General features: G+C 42.0%; 1 protein-coding gene across 3 annotated transcripts in view; it reads right to left on the reverse strand.

The window, feature by feature from the left end:
• TENT4B (terminal nucleotidyltransferase 4B) overlaps positions 1-18,895 on the reverse strand; it is a gene marked incomplete at both ends in the record, with an annotated part of 87,995 nt that overhangs the window by 8,064 nt on the left and 61,036 nt on the right. For 2 of the 3 annotated variants that reach the window (XM_080702729.1, XM_080702727.1), the window contains 6 exons: positions 318-531; positions 1,414-1,542; positions 5,138-5,245; positions 7,479-7,599; positions 9,648-9,694; positions 12,015-12,138. In XM_080702729.1, coding sequence (XP_080558855.1) covers positions 318-531; positions 1,414-1,542; positions 5,138-5,245; positions 7,479-7,599; positions 9,648-9,694; positions 12,015-12,138 — 743 coding nt within the window. The remainder of the gene's footprint in view (positions 1-317; positions 532-1,413; positions 1,543-5,137; positions 5,246-7,478; positions 7,600-9,647; positions 9,695-12,014; positions 12,139-18,895) is intronic. The other variant, XM_080702728.1, reaches the window with a different exon arrangement.

The following is an 18,895-nucleotide window of genomic DNA, read 5'->3' on the forward strand; positions in this document are numbered from 1 at the left end:
GGATAGAATGCTCCTGACTTCAATCCCCAGTACTGCAAAAATAGAAAAAAAAAGGAAGGAAGGAAGGAAGGAAGGAGGAAAGTAAGAAAAGAAAAAAAAAAAGAAAGGAGAAAAGAAAAGAGGGCTAGGGTGTAATTTCAAAGTAGAATGCCCCTTGGTTCAATCCCCAGGAACCCCCACCACAAAACCTAAGTAAATAAATAAATATGCAGGATAATTTAGAAGTTATCCTGCATTTTTTCACTTAAAGAGAATTTAAGGAGCAGTGATTGATAACGCCCTCTCTGAACACCCACGAATTTACCTAAGTTTAATACCTGGTTGTAAAGGATCTTCAATATAAAGCATTGATGGCCTATAGCCATCTAACATGTTTTTCTGTACTTCATCTTTGGCCACATATGAACCACCATCCTTTATCCGGATGCCAGTCTTTAAATAATTAAAGTGTCGTCCATATAATTCAAAAAATTCTATTAAGAGAACACCATAGTTTGTATTGGGGATGCAAGCATCTTCCCTGGGATGTAACTAAAAAGAAAGAAAAAAAAAGAAATTTCGTTTGAATTTTCTCTAATCTGTGAGAGGTTAACATCCTAACTTTTATAAGCAATATCACAATTTTATTTAGCATAGTCAGTGGACAATAGGGTAATAATAGACTGGATTGCTATTCTGAATAAAACTATATAACAATCTCATGAGTACACAGCTGGTGGAGACAGTCTTGGAGGCTTAATTTGAGGGCTGCCCCAGGCTGCAGATAGGACTGACCTGGCCAACCATCTTGGGGAAGTCATTCTGACTCCAGCAGAGACAGGCAAATGGCAGCCTATACCACACGAACATAAGAGATGAAAACTAAGTCTTTAACTCCTTTCACCCAAGGAGCAAAAGGCATTTATACCATTTACAATTAGAAACCAGGCTATACCTATGCAAGTTAAAAACTACAGTGCAAAGTCTCAAAAATAGTAGAATATATGTGGGAATTAAAACAACAAATATTCATTCCTAAGACTGTTGAAATATGTATCTGCTACATTATAAAAAGCCAAAGCCAGGCGTGGTGGCGCACGCTTGTAATCCCCGTGCTTGGGAGGCTGAGACAGGAGGATCGCGCAGGTTCGAAGCCAGCCTCAGCTACTTAGTGAGGCTCTCAGCAACTTAGTGAGACCCTGTTTCCAAATAAAATAAAAATCAGGTCTGGGAGTATAGCCTGGAGGTAGAAAGCCTTTGGGTTCCACCCCCAGTACCACCAAAAAAAAAAAAAAAAAAAAAAAAAAGCCATAAATAATCAAGGGAAACATTCCAATAAGGCTGGCTTTAGATTTTTCCCAAATGTTCCTCCAGCTGATTCATCTCTTTTACTTCGTGTACCATACAATAGCATAGTCGTCTTGTATGACTTACCTGAAGAAAACTTACTGCCATTAAAAAGAGACTATAAGAACCAATTCCACCCGTAAATACTTCATTAAGGTCCCTCTGTAATAAGAACTGTTTCAATACTAAAACCAAGTACGGCAATACAGGATATTTCTGAAAAAGAAATGAAATTATATTTTCTATTCATTTCTGTATCAATAATAGGCCTAGGCATTAGCAGGGGCATTAAACTGGTCCTTACATTATAAAATTTGACATATATATATCATATTTAATTTTCTACTTTAAGGGTAAGCAAAAATAAAATGTAAACTGTATGTAATTAAGGCCCCTCTCCTTACATGCACAGTCTAAAACATTTGGTAATAATGGCACACACTACTCACTACAGGACAGGAACACTAACAGTATATATTTGATGATGCTCATGTATGACCATAACTGTATGATATTCATGTATCAACACGTCAAAGAACAGGGCATGGTGGCACACGCCTGTAACTTGGGAGGCTGAGACAGGAGGATGGCAGGTTTGAGGACAGCCTCAGCAAATAGTAAGGCTCTCAGCAACCTAGCAAGACCCTGTTTCCAAACAAAATCAGGCTAGGGGTATAAGCTTTAAGGTAGAATGCCTCTGGGTTCAATTCCCAGTACCACTCCTCCCCACCCCCCCAAAAAAAATAGGGCTGGCAGTGTAGCTCAGAGGTAGACTGGCCCTGGGTAAAATTCCCAATACTGCGAACTAAATAAATGAATAAATAAAATAATAAATAAATTTCCTGCATGGCACTTCACTCAATTATTCTTCTACAGCCTCGGAGCAGGAATAGTCTTGCCTGCTGTTTACCAATGGGCAAATGACTATACCAACCTCCTCTCTGTTCCACGCTTTAAAGAGGATGGAGCAGGGCTGCCCCCGAAGCGCACATGAGCTGTCAAGATGGGCAGCATGAGCCCACCTCCTGCTCATGTACACATACAGTCATCTGTATAAGCCAGGCTCTCGCCCAACAGAGAGAAACAAAGCAGGCCCAAACAACCAGAAGGAAGTCTCAACAGCCATGTTCTAGGGGTGGTAGCATCACTAGTGTTTTCTATTCTCTTCCTCTTATCTGTGTTATAGACTTCATACAGTGAATATGACCGGCTTTCATAAGAAAGAAAAGTTTATACTTTTCAAATCATATTAAAGCAAGCAAGCACGAAAAAGAATAAAAATATGGAGAAATAAGCCAAGCACATTGGCACACGCCTAGAATCCCAGCTACTCCTCAGTAGGCTGAGTCAGGAGTACCACAGTTTCAAGACCAGCCTCATCAATTTAGCAAGACCCTGTTTCAAAATAAAAAAATTGCCGGGCATGGTGGCACACGCTTGTAATCCCTGCACTTGGGAGGCGGAGACAGGAGGATCGCACAGGTTCGAAGCCAGACGTGCTGGCTTAAGAGACCCTGTTTCCAAAAATAAAAAAGTATAAAATAGGTCTGGTTGTGTAGCCTGGAGGTAGAAGGGCTTCCAGAAACCCCAGTACAAAAAAAAAAAAAAAAAAAAATCAGCTGGGGGTGTAGCTTAAAGGTAGAACACCCCTGGGTTCAACCCCTAGTACCATTAAAAATAAATAATATATGGTCGAAGTCAGAATAGTTCGTCACTTTTTGTTGTCACTGTTGTTTTGAGGTACTGGAGATTGAACTCAGGAGTGCTCTACTCTGAGCTTTATCTCCAGCCCTTTTTATTTTGAGACAAGTCTCACACTACATTGACCAGGCTGGCCTCAAATTTTTTATTTTCCTGCCTAAGCCTTTTGAGTAGCTGGGATTGCAGGCCTGTTCCACCATGTACAGCTTGATAGATAGTCTCTATGTCTCTCTCGCTCTCTCTTTGTGGTAATGGGAATGGAACCCAGGAGCCTTCTACCTCCAAGCTACCCCAGCACTATTTTTTTTTATCCTTTATTTTGAAACAGGGTCTCACTAAGTTGCAGAGGGCCTCACTAAGTAGCAGAGGTTGTCCATGAACCGCGATCCTCCTGTCTCAGCCTCCCGAATGAAGGATTACAATCGTGTGCCACCATGCCCAGCTCAATACAGTCTTTTTCAAGAACAATCAGGCAAGTGATGTGTGAATTTATCACTTTGAACCTCATTATGATGTATAATTACAATGCACCAATAAACATGGGTATGTAGCCGGGTGGGGTGGCGCACGCTTGTAATCCCTGCGCTTGGAAGGCGGAGACAGGAGGATTGTGCTGGCTTAAGAGACCCTGTTTCCAAATAAAAATATAAAAATAGGTCTGGGAGTGTAGCCCAGAGGTAGAAGGGCTTCTAAGAACCCCAATACCCCCCCCACACACAGTGGGTATGTATATATACACACATACATACATACATACATATACACACACACACACACACACACACACACACACACACACACACACACACACAATAAGCAGACACATATGCAACAGAATTTTATCTCCATGTACCCTTTGACCTAGAAATTTTGTTTCAAGGAATCTTCCTACAAACATTTTATAAGTTTAAAGACAGATGGCCAGCTTCAGCATATTAGTGAGACCTTGTTTGAAAATTAAAAAAAATTTTAAAATAGGGCCAAAAGCTGGGCATGGTGGTCCACACCAGTAATCCCAGCATTTGGGAAGCTGAGACAGGAAGACTGCAGGTTTGAGGACAGACTCATCTCATCGATGTTGTATGACTAGTGAGACATTGCTTCAAAACATAAAAAAATAAATAAATAAATAAAATTTGGGGTGTCTAATCCTAGTACTTGGGAAGATTCTAGGTATGAAACCAGCTTTAGCAACTTGATGAGACTGTCAGTAATATATATAAGACCCTGTTTCTAAATAAAAAGTAAATAGGGCTGGAGGTGTAGCTCAGAGAGAGAATGTTCCTGGGATAAATCTCTAGTACTATAAAAAACACCGGGGAACTACAAATTGAGCCTGATGCGTTCTGATAAGGATTACAAGAAGCATTTACTGAGCCATTCTTTTTGTATAAAAAGTTTCAAGTTCAAATAAGCAAAAAAAATAAGTAAGAAGTTAATGATTGTATATTTTTAAAAACTGATCTAAGCTCTTTTTTTTGAGGGGGGTACTAGGGATTGAACGGGGGAGGCATTCTACCTCGTAGCTGTACCCTCAACCCTGCTTTTTATTCTTTATTTTGAAACATTCTTTATTTTGAAAATATTTTGAAAAATATTTTCCCTATTTTGGAAGAAAGCAGAACAAACAAACTAAAGTTACTTCAAGATAAAAGTAAGGAAACTTGCAGGCATCACCTTAAAGATAACCTGGGGGAATTGAAAATCAAGAAAAGGCTCCTAGGGAGGTTCTTAATCTAAACTCTAGGATATTAAAAACAGAGTGCAATCAACTACACAGCATGATCTAAGCAAAAGGATCCAGAACACAGAATTTCTTCAAAAGCATTCTGAACTCTTAATTCATACTTGAGGTCACATTATAATTACTGATCGTTACAAACAGATTCAGGGAAATCAAAATAAATGCATATAAAAGTACACAGCATTAGTCAGCAACAAGCATATAAAAACAGACCGGCAGGCCTGGAGGTGTGGCTCAGTGGTAGAGTATTTGTCTAGTATGCAGGAGGCCCTGTGTTCCTGCTGCAAAAGGATATCAGAATACAACAAACTTGCAAGACATTTACATCGTGAGGCTTCATAGTACAGACACTACAGAGTCTCTGACCTTGGTAAAATCTTTGATGAGGTCTGCAGCTCTCACACCATTCTGGACATTAAAGCTGATATCAACTTTCACTTCAGTAAAAGAATCTGTTAATTTAATAATAGGTACCTGCAGAGAGAAGAAAGAGAAGGTTAAGATTCCTTATCCAAATTAAATGAAAAAGTCAGGAGAGGGAAGGTTACTGTGCTTGGTCTCTATACATTTCTTGAGTGTTTACAGATATCTTACATTCAGTATGTAACCTATAATTTTTCTAATTTCTATCTATTGAAAAATATGTTTGCTTCTTCTGGCATGCAACAACTTATTAATTTATTATTTATTGTATATATTTAAGGTATACAGCATTGATATTCTTTTTTTTTTCTTTTTGCAATATAGGGATGGAACCCAGGGGCATTCTACCTTTGAGCTGCACACCCCCAGCCCTATTTTTATTTTGAAACAGGGTCTCACTGAGTTGCAAAGGGCCTCACTAAGTAGCTAAGGCTGTCCGCAAACTCAGATCCTCCCGTCTCAGCCTCCCAAATGCAAGAATTACAAGCATGCACCACCATGCCCAGCTCAGCATTGATATTCTGATATATTTATCCTGATAACACACATTGAAGTGATTACCATGGTTGAGCAATTTTAATATATACACTGTTGCTGCCTTTTTTTTTCTTTTTCAGGGCTGAGCATTCCACCACTGAGCTACACCCCCAGTCCTTTTTATTTTTACTTATATTTATTTTATGAGTACTAGTACTGGTGATTGGACCTAGAGACATTCTACTTCTAAACTATACCCCAGCCCTTTTTATTTTGAAACAGCATTTTCTAAGTTATCCAGGTTGGCCTCAAACTTTCAATCCTCCTGCTTTGGCCTCTCAAGTAGCTGCACTTATAGATGTATGCCAATATGCTTGGCTTCATGAAAATTCTTTAATGGCCATTCTTACTGTGGTTAAAATGTGATTTGAAGCTGGGCATGGTGGTACACACTTGTAATCCTAGTACCTGGGAGGCTGAGACAGGAGGATTGTAGGTTCAAGGACAGCCTCAGGAAATAGACTTTCATCAACCTAGCAGGATCCTGTTTGATCAAAACAAAAAAACAAAAAACAGGGCTGGGAATGTAGTTCAGAGGTAGAATGCCCCTGGGTTCAATCCCTATGCCACACAAACACACAAATATGTGACTTAAAGCCGGGCGTGGTGGCACACACTTATAATCCCAACATTCGGGAGGTTTAAGACCTCCCTAATGGTTCACGAACAGCCTCAGCTACTTAGTGAGGCCCTCTGCAACTTAGTGAGACCCTGTTTCAAAATAAAGAATAAGCCGGGCGTGGTGGCGCACGCTTGTAATCCCCGCGCTTGGGAGGTGGAGACAGGAGGATTGTGCTGGTTCGGAGCCAGCCTCGCTGGCTTAAGAGACCCTGTTTCCAAATTAAAAAAAAAAAAAATAGGTCTGGGAGTGCAGCTCGGACATAGAAGGGCTTCCAGGAACCCCAGTACTACCAAAAAAAAAAAAAAGAATAAAAAATAGGGCTGGGGTGTAGCTCAGAGGTAGAATGCCCCTGGGTTCCATCCCCAGACCCGCAAAAAAAAAAAAAAAAAAAAAAAAAAAAAGTGACTTGATTTATAAAATCTCATTTTTTCAAGGACACAAATCAGAACAGAACAGCAACATCTATGTTAAAAATCTCTATGATAGCTGGGCATGGTGGCGCACGCTTGTAATCCCAGCATTTGGAAGGCTGGGACCTGGAGGATCGCGGTTTGCGGACAGCCTTAGCTACTTAGGCCCTCTGCAACTCAGTGAGACCCGGTCTCAAAATAAAGAATAAAAAGTAGGGCAGGGGGTGTAGCGCAGAGGTCAAATGCCCCTGGGTTCTATCCCCAAACCCGCAAAAAAAAAAAAATCTCTATGATATTATGTGTAAAAAAATAAGTATTATTTTCTCTTTCCCTCCTCCCCCCTCTCTTGGGTATGAAGAATTGAACCCAGGAGCACTCTGCCTCTGAGCTACACCTCCAGATCTAGTTAATCTTTTTATTTTGTAACAGGATCTTCCTAAGTTGTAGAGAGCGTAAGTTGCTGAGGCTGGCTGCAGACTTTTGATAAGCCTGTCTCAGCCTCCCAAGTAACTAGGACTGCATGGATCACCATACCTAGCTTGGGTATTATTTCTTAAATTAATGCATAGCCAGAATTAATTTGTTTCACAAACAGAACACTTTTTACTTACAAGCTCTGTGACATTCACAAAATCAAAGAATCACTGGCTCACAAGCCAACTCTGCTCTCCAAAATTAAAGTTCCACAGGTAAATAACAGATTTGAAGAACTTACAGTTGCTTTGTCTAGAACTTTCACCGAGTCCTCATCTGCAACTTTGTGTTTCCGAAGGGCTTCTTCCAGGGTCCATAGGGGCAGGTTCTCCCACTTCCCAAACACCACAAGATCGATGTCACTAAACATACAGAACACATTTAAAAGGGGTTGGAAAAGCAAGAAATTGCACCTCTTTTTTAACTAACACTCACACACCTAGATTTCAAGTCAGTACAGGGAAAACCTATTTTCCTCCCTGCCCACTGAAGACTTATGTGTCGGTGATGATGGTGTTAGAAGTGGAGGTAGGCCGGGCGTGGTGGCACACGCTTGTAATCCCCGCGCTTGGGAGGCGGAGACAGGAGGATCGCGCAGGTTCGAAGCCAGCCGCGCTGGCGTAAGAGACCCTGTTTCAAAAATATAAAATAGGTCTGGGAGCGTAGCCCGGAGGTAGAAGGGCTTCCAGGAACCCCAGTACCACCAAAAACAAAAAAAAAAGAAGTGGAGGTAGATCATCTTAACAACCAACAACCTTCTCTTCTCAGCCATTTCACAGAACTCAGGCCTCGGGAAATGGGTGATTTTGAAAGAAATAAAACCTCAAAAATACTAGTTAATGTTTCTTTTCAGTAGTTGTCTCTGACACTACACTTAAGTTTGCTTTTTGGATGACATTAAGATTTAGAAATATTAAGTGCAGGAGCCGGGCATGGTGGTGCACGCCTGTAATCCCAGCATTTGGGAGGCTGAGACAAGAGGATCGTGGTTTGTGGGCAGCCTCAGCTACTTAGTGAGGCCCTCTGCAACTTAGTGAGACCCTGTTACAAAATAAAGAATAAAAAATAGGGCAGGGGGTATAGCTTGGAGATCGAATACCCCTGGGTTCCATCCCCAGACCCCCACACACACAAAAAAAAGTTCAAATAAAATAAATAAAATAAAATGGAAAGCTAAGTGTGGTAGCACACACTTTAATCCCAGTACTTGGGAGGCTGAGACAGGAGAATCACAGGTTTGCCTTAGTGAGGCCTCTGCAATTTGATAAGACCCTGTTTCAAAATTAAGAATAAAAACAAGGCTGGGGGTGTGGCTTGGAGGTAGAATGCCCTTGGGTTCAACCCCCAGTATTGCAAAATAATAAATAAATAAATAAATAAATATAAAATACAATGTAATGTTTTGTAAAGATCTGTCATTTCAATTCTTAAACAGCAAGGATTCACCCATCAAGAAAGTACTATCATCCTCAAAAAGGCATCAGAAAGGAAAGTATTCCTTGGTCAGGCGTGGTGGCGCACGCTTGTAATCCCAGCATTTGGGAGGCAGAGACGGTTCGTAGACAGCCTCAGCTACTTAGTGAGGCCCTCTGCAACCTAATGAGACCCTATTTCAAAATAAGAATAAAACATAGGGCAGGGGGTATAGCTCGGAGGAAGAATGTACCTGGGTTTCATTCCCAGACCCAGAAAGAAAAAAAAAAAAAAAGGAAAGGATAATATTCCTTAGAGAAGACTGAAATGGAACAAAGGTCCTAAAAAGGCCAAGGCCTCCCTTCAGAGGAGAGTTTTGTGGCCTGAATATTTGGGTGAGGGTGCTGAAACCACAGCTGCTTAAATGAGTTCTTCATAAAAGAGGGAGGAAGACCTTGAAGTACCACAGAGTGTATTTAGCTCCATGCTACAATCATGTTACTCTTTTAACCCCTGTGTCAGTGGGTTAGGTCTTAGGACTATGCAGGGTAGTCAATTTCTTTTTCTTTTTTGGTGGTACTGGGGATCCTGGAAGCTCTTCTACCTCTGGGCTACACTCCCAGACCCATTTTATGCTTTTTTATTTGGAAACAGGGTCTCTTAAGCCAGCACAGATGGCTTTGAACCTGCGTGATCCTCCTGTCTCCGCCTCCCATGCATGGAGATTATAAGCATGTGCCACCACACCCGGCAGGGTAGTCAATTTCTAAAATTAGTAATTAACTGATTCCACTGCTATGTGCTCCTTTTTATATCTCTCAGTTATTCATCTCAGTCTCGATAAGATGATGAGAAGTAACATTCAACTTTAAAGTAGTTCAAATAAAATTCAGGTAAATGAATGTTTCATATATGTGTTTTGTTTCTTTTACACATTCAACTGTCAAAATACTCTAAAAAATGTACAACACCTTGAAAGATTCCTAAGTGTACTAACCTAGTAGGTAGATATAGGCCAGTTTTAAAACTTCCAAATATCTGGACCTGAAACAGAAAAGGAAATTATTATATAAAGGTATCATAAAATGCACCATGCTATGGAGAAATGCAAGCTTCTGTCGCCCTCTACTGGTTTTCCTTATCATTACAAGAGCATTTTTCCTATACTTTCAGAGAAGATTCTGTGCTTTGCAGGAAGACATTTAGAATATAATTTCAATTTTATCAGGTTAAAATATGATACAGACTAAACAGAAAATTTTCAGAATATTTGGATCACTAACATTCCATTATAATCCAGACACAACCACAAGTCCTTTATTTTTGTTCTCTATTCTCAAAGATCCCTGATGGAGGGTCAAATTACTAACCCAGAACCAGAGCTGGCTGGCTTAATTGGCCAAGGCCACAAGGAACATCAGGAGCTGCGTTCAAGACATCAAGCTGTGGCATATAACTTGTCATATTCTATCTCAGTCCACAGAGAATAGTACAACTTGTGCAGGTATGTGTATGCATGTAATTGCAAAATAAAATAAATGATGAAAAAGCTCAGCCTTTGAGGTGAGACAGTCCCGAGAACCTAACCAAAGTCTCTTGTTCCTTTCTGTTTATATAAAAAAAAAAAAAGCTGGGCGTGGTGGCTCACGCTTGTAATCCCAGTACTTCAAGGCTGAGACAGGAGGATCATGGTTTGCAGATAGCCTCAGCTACTTAGTGAGGCCTTCTGCAACTCAGTGAGACTCTACTTCAAAATAGAGAATAAAAAAATAGAGCTAGGGGTGCATTCTTCCCAAGTTGTGACAATCAAAAATGTCTAGGCACTGCCAAATGTTCTCTTGGGAGCAAAATCAGCCCAGTTGAGGGCCAATGAGATCACCCAGGGCAACAACACAATGCTGCATGCAGTAGCTGCTCAGTGAAGCAGGCATGTCCTCCTCCTCCTCTTTAGTGTCATCATAGAAACTCCTTTTTTTTTGTTGTTGTTTTTTTGCCAAATGGCTTCCCCTATGTCACCCCAGGGCAGAGTCTAAAGGAAAGCTACTAGACGAGTGTGGTGGTGGCCACCTAAGCAACTTAGTGTGCCGCATCAAATTAAAGAATATAAAAAAGGGCTCAGAGGTAGAATGCCCCTGGGTTTAATCCCCAGTTCTGGGGTGCTGGTGAGGGGGAGGGAGGTTCAAGGACAGCCTCAGCAATTTATTCACACCTTGTTTCAAAATAAAAGATAAAGCCAGGCAAAGCCAGGTGTGGTGGAACATGCTTGTAATCCCAGCATTTGGGAGGCTGAGACAGGACGATTATGGTTCGACAGCCTCAGCTACTACTTAGTGAGGTCCTTTGCAATACAGTGAGACCCTGTTTCAAAATAAAGAATAAAAAAATAGGGCTCGGGGCATAGCCCTGAGGTAGAATGCCCCTGGGTTCCACCCTTAATAACACAAAAAAGAAAAAATAAATAAATAAAAAGGGCTCTGCAGTGTAGCTCAAAGATAGAATGCCCCTGGGTTCAATCTCCAGTACCACCACCACCAAAACAAAATGCAATCAAGTATTAATTTACTACCAATAATAAAAACTACAATAAGCGAAGATTTTGACCACTAAGAGGCGACCATAATGGGAGAGAAGAAATTAGTTATAAGAGGACAAAACAGCAGTTTCAAGAGAGAGGCAGCAGCCAGGGGTGGTAATGCAATCCTGTAATCCCAGGACTTGGGAGTCAGAGAAAGAGGATCTGAGACTCAAGGACAGCCTCAGCAAGTAGCGAGGCTCCCAGCACCCTAAGGAGACTCTGCTGCAAAACAAAACAACAACAAAAAAGGCTGGGTATATAGCTCACAGGTAGAATGCCTGTGGGTTCAATCCCCAATACAAAGAAAGAAGAGGAAGGAGGCAGCAGAAGAAGAAAAAAGAAGAGGAAGAGAAAGAGGAAGAAGAGAAGGAAGAGGAGGGAAAAGAAGAAAAAGAGGAAGAAAAAAAAGGAAGAGAGGGAGGCAGGAGCCAGGCAATTTAGAAAGGCCCCCAAGCAATTAGTGAGATCCTTTTTCAAGATAAAAAATAAAATTGGGCTGAGAGTCATAGCTCTTAGAATAGATAGACTGCATCTGGGTTCAATCCCCAATACTCCACCATAGACATATACACAAGAGAGTTGGGGGGGAGAGAAGAGGGAAGGGGAAGGTATGGGACGGGGAAGCAGCACCAGCCATGGTACAGCATGTCTGTAATCCCAGTACTTGAGACAAGATTGCAAGTTCACAGACAGCCCCAGCAATGTAGCAAGACTCTCAGTAACCTAATGAGACCCTGCTTTAAAAACAAAGATCTCACCCAAGCCCTAGCCACCTGGACAGGGACTCACATCAGCACTGGGCCAGAGCTCCTTAATCACACTCTCGATCCTGCTCACCACCTCCATCCGCATCTTCTCCTCCTCGGGCCTTGGAGACATGTACTCATAAAAATCACTGATTTCTTCATGCAGACTAAAGACAAAAGCAGAGAAGTTCATATGAGCAGAGCTGATCTAATGAGAAAGCTGTTTCTTAAGTATGCTTCTCTAATTAAGTCTTATAATTCCACTGATGACAATACATTCAAGGGTTTTTGGCTTAATTTTAATGTTATAATTCCCTCTAAGCTAAAATGTGAATATATATAATCAAAAAGCCAAAATAATTAAATAAAATGAGAGATTCCTGTGCAGAATACTTGCTGGCTACTGATGATTTTTTTTTTTTTTATGCAGGTCTGGGGATGGAACCCAGGAGCATTTGACCTCCAAGCTACATCCCCTGCCCCCCCCCCCTTTTTCTTGCAGGTCTGGGAATGGAAGCCAGGGGCATCTGCCCAACGAGCTACACCCCCTGCCCTACTTTTTATTTTTTATTTTGAAACAGGGTTTCACTAAGTTGCAGAGGGCCTCACTAAGTAGCTGAGGCTGTCTGCGAACCACGATCCTCCTGTCTCAGCCTCCCAAATGCTGGGATTACAAGCGTGCGCCACCACACCTGGCTTGATGATGTTTTTAAAAGTGAAAACAAACTGTGAAGGCCCTGGTCTTTGCCTTTACACTTAGAATCCAGTAGAAACAAAACAAGAAGGTGAGCTTGAACCCAGTGGGGCTCGGTAAGCACCTACCAGTAGGGATGGCTACCTCCAATCCATCCCTCAAAATATGGTAGGTAGTCTCTTTAAAAGCAGTTGCTTAATGAACTAAGTGTCAAATGAACAAGTTGGTCAAGACCATCAACAGTGCCTTGAAATCAATGGCTGGCCCACAGGGCTCTGTGAAGGAGCTCAAGGCCTCCAGAGATGGCCAAGCACAGGCACCAGCTATGGGGGAGCAGCAGATGAGTGCAGCCTCTGGGGAGCAAGGTAGGCCCTGGACACCGCCCACTATGAGTTAAGCTCTCGGAAGTTCTGGCTAGGCTGTGGGTACAGTTCAATGGTAGACAGCTTACCTAGCACACTAAGGCTCTGGATTCAGGGCTCTGAGTTAATCCCCATTGTGTGCACACCCACACTCACATGCACACACAGGCGCGCGCGCGCGCACACACACACACACACACACACACTTCAAATTTCCCCTTGTAGCAATAGGGAGGGGTATTTTTTTGTGTGTGGCAATTATTATTATTTTTTATAATCATACATCACTTTAGAATACAAGACTTGAGAGGATATACAAGCACATATCATCCAATAAGCCCTCATCCAATCCCCATCCCATTCCCTCCCCCTCCCTCGAGCCCATGCTTAATTGGTAATTATCTTTGATATAATTGTTTATGCACCTCATGAGTTTTAAAGAGATTCCATCCTCCCCCACCCCTCTCCTCTGATTGGTCACCTTAATTGCTTCTCAATAGGGTCCTTTCTACTACTCAACCTTAGGGAGGGGTATTTTATTTAAATGTTTCTGACTGATCAGAGAGAGAGACTGGCTGCAAAAACCAGTAACGGTGCAAACAACGATCCACAAAGAAACCCAGATGGGATGCTGAGAATGACTGGGCTGCAGAAAGACTGGACGAAGGCCTAGGGATGAAGGCAGAAGGGGTTCTGGAAACATGGAATATGCAGACTCATCCTCGCAGGAGAGCAGGCAAGGCAGAGGCTACAGGGACCAGGAAAGAATGGTCAGGACCCACAGACAAGCTGGCTGAAATCAGTGCTGTGGGACGGCATTCCTTACAGTCCTTGAGACTGTGGACAGCCACCTGTGGGGGGAAGCAAGGAACATGGAAGAGAATGTGAGAAGGAACACCAAGAGCCGCGCTTCACTCCACCTCCCAGAGACTACTCAAGCACCGTGGAGGCTGCAGGGAAGTTGGCAGAGCCGCAAAGGACAAAGCCTGCAACTGTGCAGCCTGTGAGCTCCTGAGCAGGTCACTGGAAACACAGGGAGACCAAAAATGTTTTGACAAAGGAAGAAAATATCTCTCAATCTCCACTGGCTAGAACTTTTGCTTCATGGAATACTGATGACTTTAAAAAATGTGACTAATTGATCAATCAAGAATTTCTGCCTCTTTTGATGCCATTTTTTTAAGGCAAAGTAAAAAACTTTGAGTTCAAGCCGGGCATGGTGGTGCACGCTTGTAATCCCACATCATTTGGGAGGCTGAGACAGGAGGATCACGGTTTGCGCACAGCCTCGGCCACTTAGTGAGGCCCTCCGCAACTTCGTAAGATCCTGTTTCAAAATAAAGAATAAAAAGACATGGCAGAGAGTGTAGCTTGGAGGTCGAATGACCCTGGGTTCTATCCCTAGACCTGCAAAAAATAAAAATAAAAAAACTCCAGTTCTTCAAGTGAATCCAGAAAAATGTCCTAGTGAAGTCTTGTTTTTCCTTGGTATGTTTCTAGGTATCTTAGACTCTTCAAACTCCTGGCATTTGGGTTCTTTTCTCTAAGCCATCCCTTTCTTCTTACAGACAACAGCTAAAAGAGAAGAGCTGCTCTTTATACAGGTCTGCTGGAAAGCATTAGGAACGTATGTAATAGCACAACAGGCCACTTCTGACCCTACTGGACAGTCAGCTATGAATGATCCTATGACGTTCTAAGATCTCTACAAAACACTTGCTGTGTATGTGCATCTCTGAGGGGTTCCTTGCACTGTGTAATTTTTTGATGTTGTTTGTTTGAGGGTCTGGGGATGGAACCCAGGGGCATTCAACCTCTGAGCTACACCCCCTGCCCTATTTTTTATTCTTTATTTTGAAACCGGGTCTCACTGAGTTGCAGAGGGCCTCACTAAGTAGCTGAGGCTGTCCACGAACCGCGATCCTCTGGTCTCAGACTCCCGAATGCTGGGATAACAAGCGTGCGCCAACCATGCCCGGCTTGCATTGTGTAATTTTACCATCACAGTGTCTTGAATATCTAAGGTGCTTTAAAAGTGTGTGTGTGTGTGTGTGTGTGTGTGACACAGAGACCAAATATACACACACACACACACACACACACGCACGCACGCACGCACACACGCACGCACGCATGCACACACGGGATTGAATCCTGGGTCATTCTACCTCCAAGCTACACCCCCAGTCCTATTTTATTTTTATTTGGAAACAGAGTCTCACTAGGTTGATGAGTCTCACTACTTGCTGAGACTGTCCTCAAATCTCCAATTCTCCTGTTTCAGCCTCCCAAGTACAAGGATTACAAGCATGCAACATCATGCTCAGCAGAATATCTACATTCTAAACAACAACAACAAAAAACCTCCAGAATTTGACAATATCTATGAAGGCCCCCTTATGCATTTCTAATTCTTTTTTTTCCCAACTGCCAGTTAATGTTTAAGTCATAAGAAATTGAGTAAAAATTTATTCTCTAAACATTTCTGACCCTGTTTCCAAAATTAAAAAAATAAATAATAGGTGTTTGGGAGTGTAGTCCGGAGGTAGAAGGATTTCCAGAAACCGCCAGTACCACCAAAAAATATATATACATATTACTGAGTGCATATGTTCAAGTCCTGGGAGGAAATGGGCTTCTCAAACATGATCCTTGCCCTGCTAATTTCCATTCAACAATGGGGTCAGGGGGCTCATTGACAGTATTTTGTGAAGGGTGCAATGTATATGTTCTGTACAGCTCCACCACCAGCAGGTATCAGACAAAGAGAAGGGAGCTTTCCAGGGATCATGGCCAACCAAAATGGAAGGGGGTTGCCTTGAGGGGTGGTAGTGAGGCCCTCATCACTAGAAGTGCAAATTAGAAAACTTTAAAGATCCACAAAAGGGATTTCAGAATCTGGGGTGTTAAAAGAAGATTCTAAAATTTGCTTTTCAGCCCTGCACTCTAAACTTATTAACACATAAGTTTTGAGGGCAAATATCATATAAAATAAGCTCTTAAAACAGGACTACCCTAAACAATATTCCATGGACCCATCCTATTTAAGAAAAAAATGGTTTCACAGGTTAATCTACTTAACTTACTGAAGTATTGGAAGAAGAAAGAGTAAAGGGTTATAAAAGCAAAGACATTCTTGAACAAATAGGAAAGGCAGCCCCAACTCAGGCCCACCAGGATCATCTTACCCACACCAAGCATAAATCTCTCAATTTTCCTCTAACTAGTCACATGTAAAATACTTCTAGAACAACCAGGAAATCTTGGGACATGTAGATTATCAACATCTAGTACAGATTTTTAAATAATTCTGAGGGCTTCCTTGTCCTGTGTAATTTTGCCATCACAGTGTCTCAAATAAGGTGCTTTAAAAATGTAACAGGGCTAGGTGTGGCAGCGCATGCCTGTAATCCCAGTACTTGGGAGGGTGAGACCAGGAAGACTGAAGTCCAGCCTGAGATGAGACCTTGTTTCAAGATAAAAAAAAGAAGCTGGGGCCGGGCGTGGTGGCGCACACTTGTAATCCCCGCGCTTGGGAGGCTGAGACAGGAGGATCGTGCAGGTTCGAAGCCAGCCGCGCGCGCTGGCTTAGGAGACCCTGTTTCCAAATAAAAATGTAAAAATAGGTCTGGGAGTGTAGCCCAGAAGTAGAAGGGCTTCCAGGAACCCCAGTACCAAAAAAAAAAAAAAAAAAAAGAAGAAGAAGCTGGGAATGGACCCATTCCAAGTCTGGTACATGTTTCAGTGCCATGATGACTGAATAAAGAAAGTAAATTACAAAAATTTTGTAAGCGTGCTTTCACAACTTGATATAATGTTATGCTTCTCAAACCATCCAACTACAAAGAAAAATTTTAGCTTCTCCCATGTTGGAATCAGCCTCAGCAACTGAGCAAGACCCTGCTTCAAAATAAGAAATAAGAAAATAGGAGCCAGGCTTGGTGGCACATGTTTGTAATCCCAGAATTTGAGGGGCTGAGGCAGGAAGATTTCAGGTTCGAGGACAAGTGAGAACTTGTTTCCAAAGAAAATATAAAACAGCCCCCCACCCCGTTCCACTCCCAGCAAAAAACACACACACACACACACACACACACACACACACACACACACACAGGCTAATAGATACTCAGTATATATTTCTATTCACATTGCAAATTTTCTGGAAGAAATATTAACAGAATTTACTATATGCCCTCAAATATTTCTTAACTATGAGGTCCAAAAACCATTAAGAATAGTTCATTCTACAGAAACTTAGCTATATATTCCTAAAATCAATTATGAAATATGGATACATTTAATGAACATGACTTTTTTCCCAGTACTGGGGATAGAACCCAGGGGATTCGACCTCCGAGCCACACACCCAGCCACTTTTTTTTCTTTATTTTAAAACAGGATCACTGAGTTGCAAAGGGCCTCACTAAATAGCTGAGGCTCTCCATGAACCACAATCCTCCTGTCTCAGCCTCCCAAATGCTGGGATTACAGGCTACCACACAGGCTTAACACACATGATTCTAATACTTTACTCTTTCTCTGTGACAGAGGGTTAGGGCTTATGAACAGATGCTGCTCTGTAAATCACCACTGCTTATGACATCTCCCCTGAATACTGGTAAGAGGTAGAGCCTCACCTCCAAGAGCCCCTCCCAATGTCCAGAACATAGGGAGGTGGTTATTTGCTTAATAACTAATTTATATTAAATAAAGCAAGCTCCCAAAACATATTTAAAATACTTTACTAATAGTGATTACCATGGACAATGAAACTGGAAGAGTTTCTTTTACCTTGAAGAAAGGCTGTCACAAATTACTTTCTTTTTCTGTACTGTTGAGGTCTTTGGGGAAAGTGCTGGTATTATCTAAGGGATATGTAAAATCTTAAGAAACAAAACAAATTGATTCACAAAGAATCCATTTATACATACATAAAAAACATAATATATGTAAAGCTAGGTTGACTTTAATGAGGACTTACGCTTTCTCTAAACTTATAAAAAATAAACTTTGAAAGAAAAATGTAAATTTACAGAGGTGTGGAAACACATACCCCCCAAAATCCAAAAATCACCTATGTTCCCATCCCTTATGAACAGAAAAACACAGTCTATGGTGACTATGGACCAGGCATCCGATACAACTGTTTTATTATCCATAATATTTCAGCCAGTGGAAAAACACAACAGACAGGTCATGATCACTATGCAAATAACTGGGGGGATAAAAATGAAATTGTAGTGACTATGCATTATTCTAGAATGTGAATATACTGTAATTTAGTTCACAATCATTTATTGTTGAGCATTTAGGTTGTTTCTAATTTTTTACTACTAAACATATATATTTCTAAATTCTAATTTTTCTCTAAGAATAAATTCTTAGAAGAGGAATCCCTGTCCTCACACATGCAGGTGTGTGCCTGTAATCCCAGTGACTCAGGAGATTGAGGCAGGAGGATCATAAATTTGAGGCCAGCCCAGGCAAACTACGATGACCTTGTTCCAAAATAAACAGTAAAAGGGGTGGGAGATGCAGCTCAGAAGCAAAGTGCCTCTGGTTTCAATCTCCAGTACTGCTCCCTCAAAAAGTGGAATCCCAGGGCCGCCAGGCCCCGACCCTGGGCAGATGGGCAGGCGCTGGTGGGGCACCCTTAGGCGACTCCCTCCCCACCCAGAAGGACCCTGAGGTCTGGCCGCCCCGACCCTGGTCGGATGGGCAGGCGTTGGTGGGGCACCCTTAGGCGACCCCGTCCCCACCCAGAAGGACCCTGAGGTCCAGGCCGCCTGGCCCCAAGCCTGGGTGGGTGGCAGGCACTGGCGGGGCACCTTTAGGCGACCTCTTCCCCACCTGGAAGGACCCTGA

Source organism: Muscardinus avellanarius (genome assembly GCF_963383645.1).
Source record: "Muscardinus avellanarius genome assembly, chromosome: 10".
Taxonomy (NCBI): domain Eukaryota; kingdom Metazoa; phylum Chordata; class Mammalia; order Rodentia; family Gliridae; genus Muscardinus; species Muscardinus avellanarius.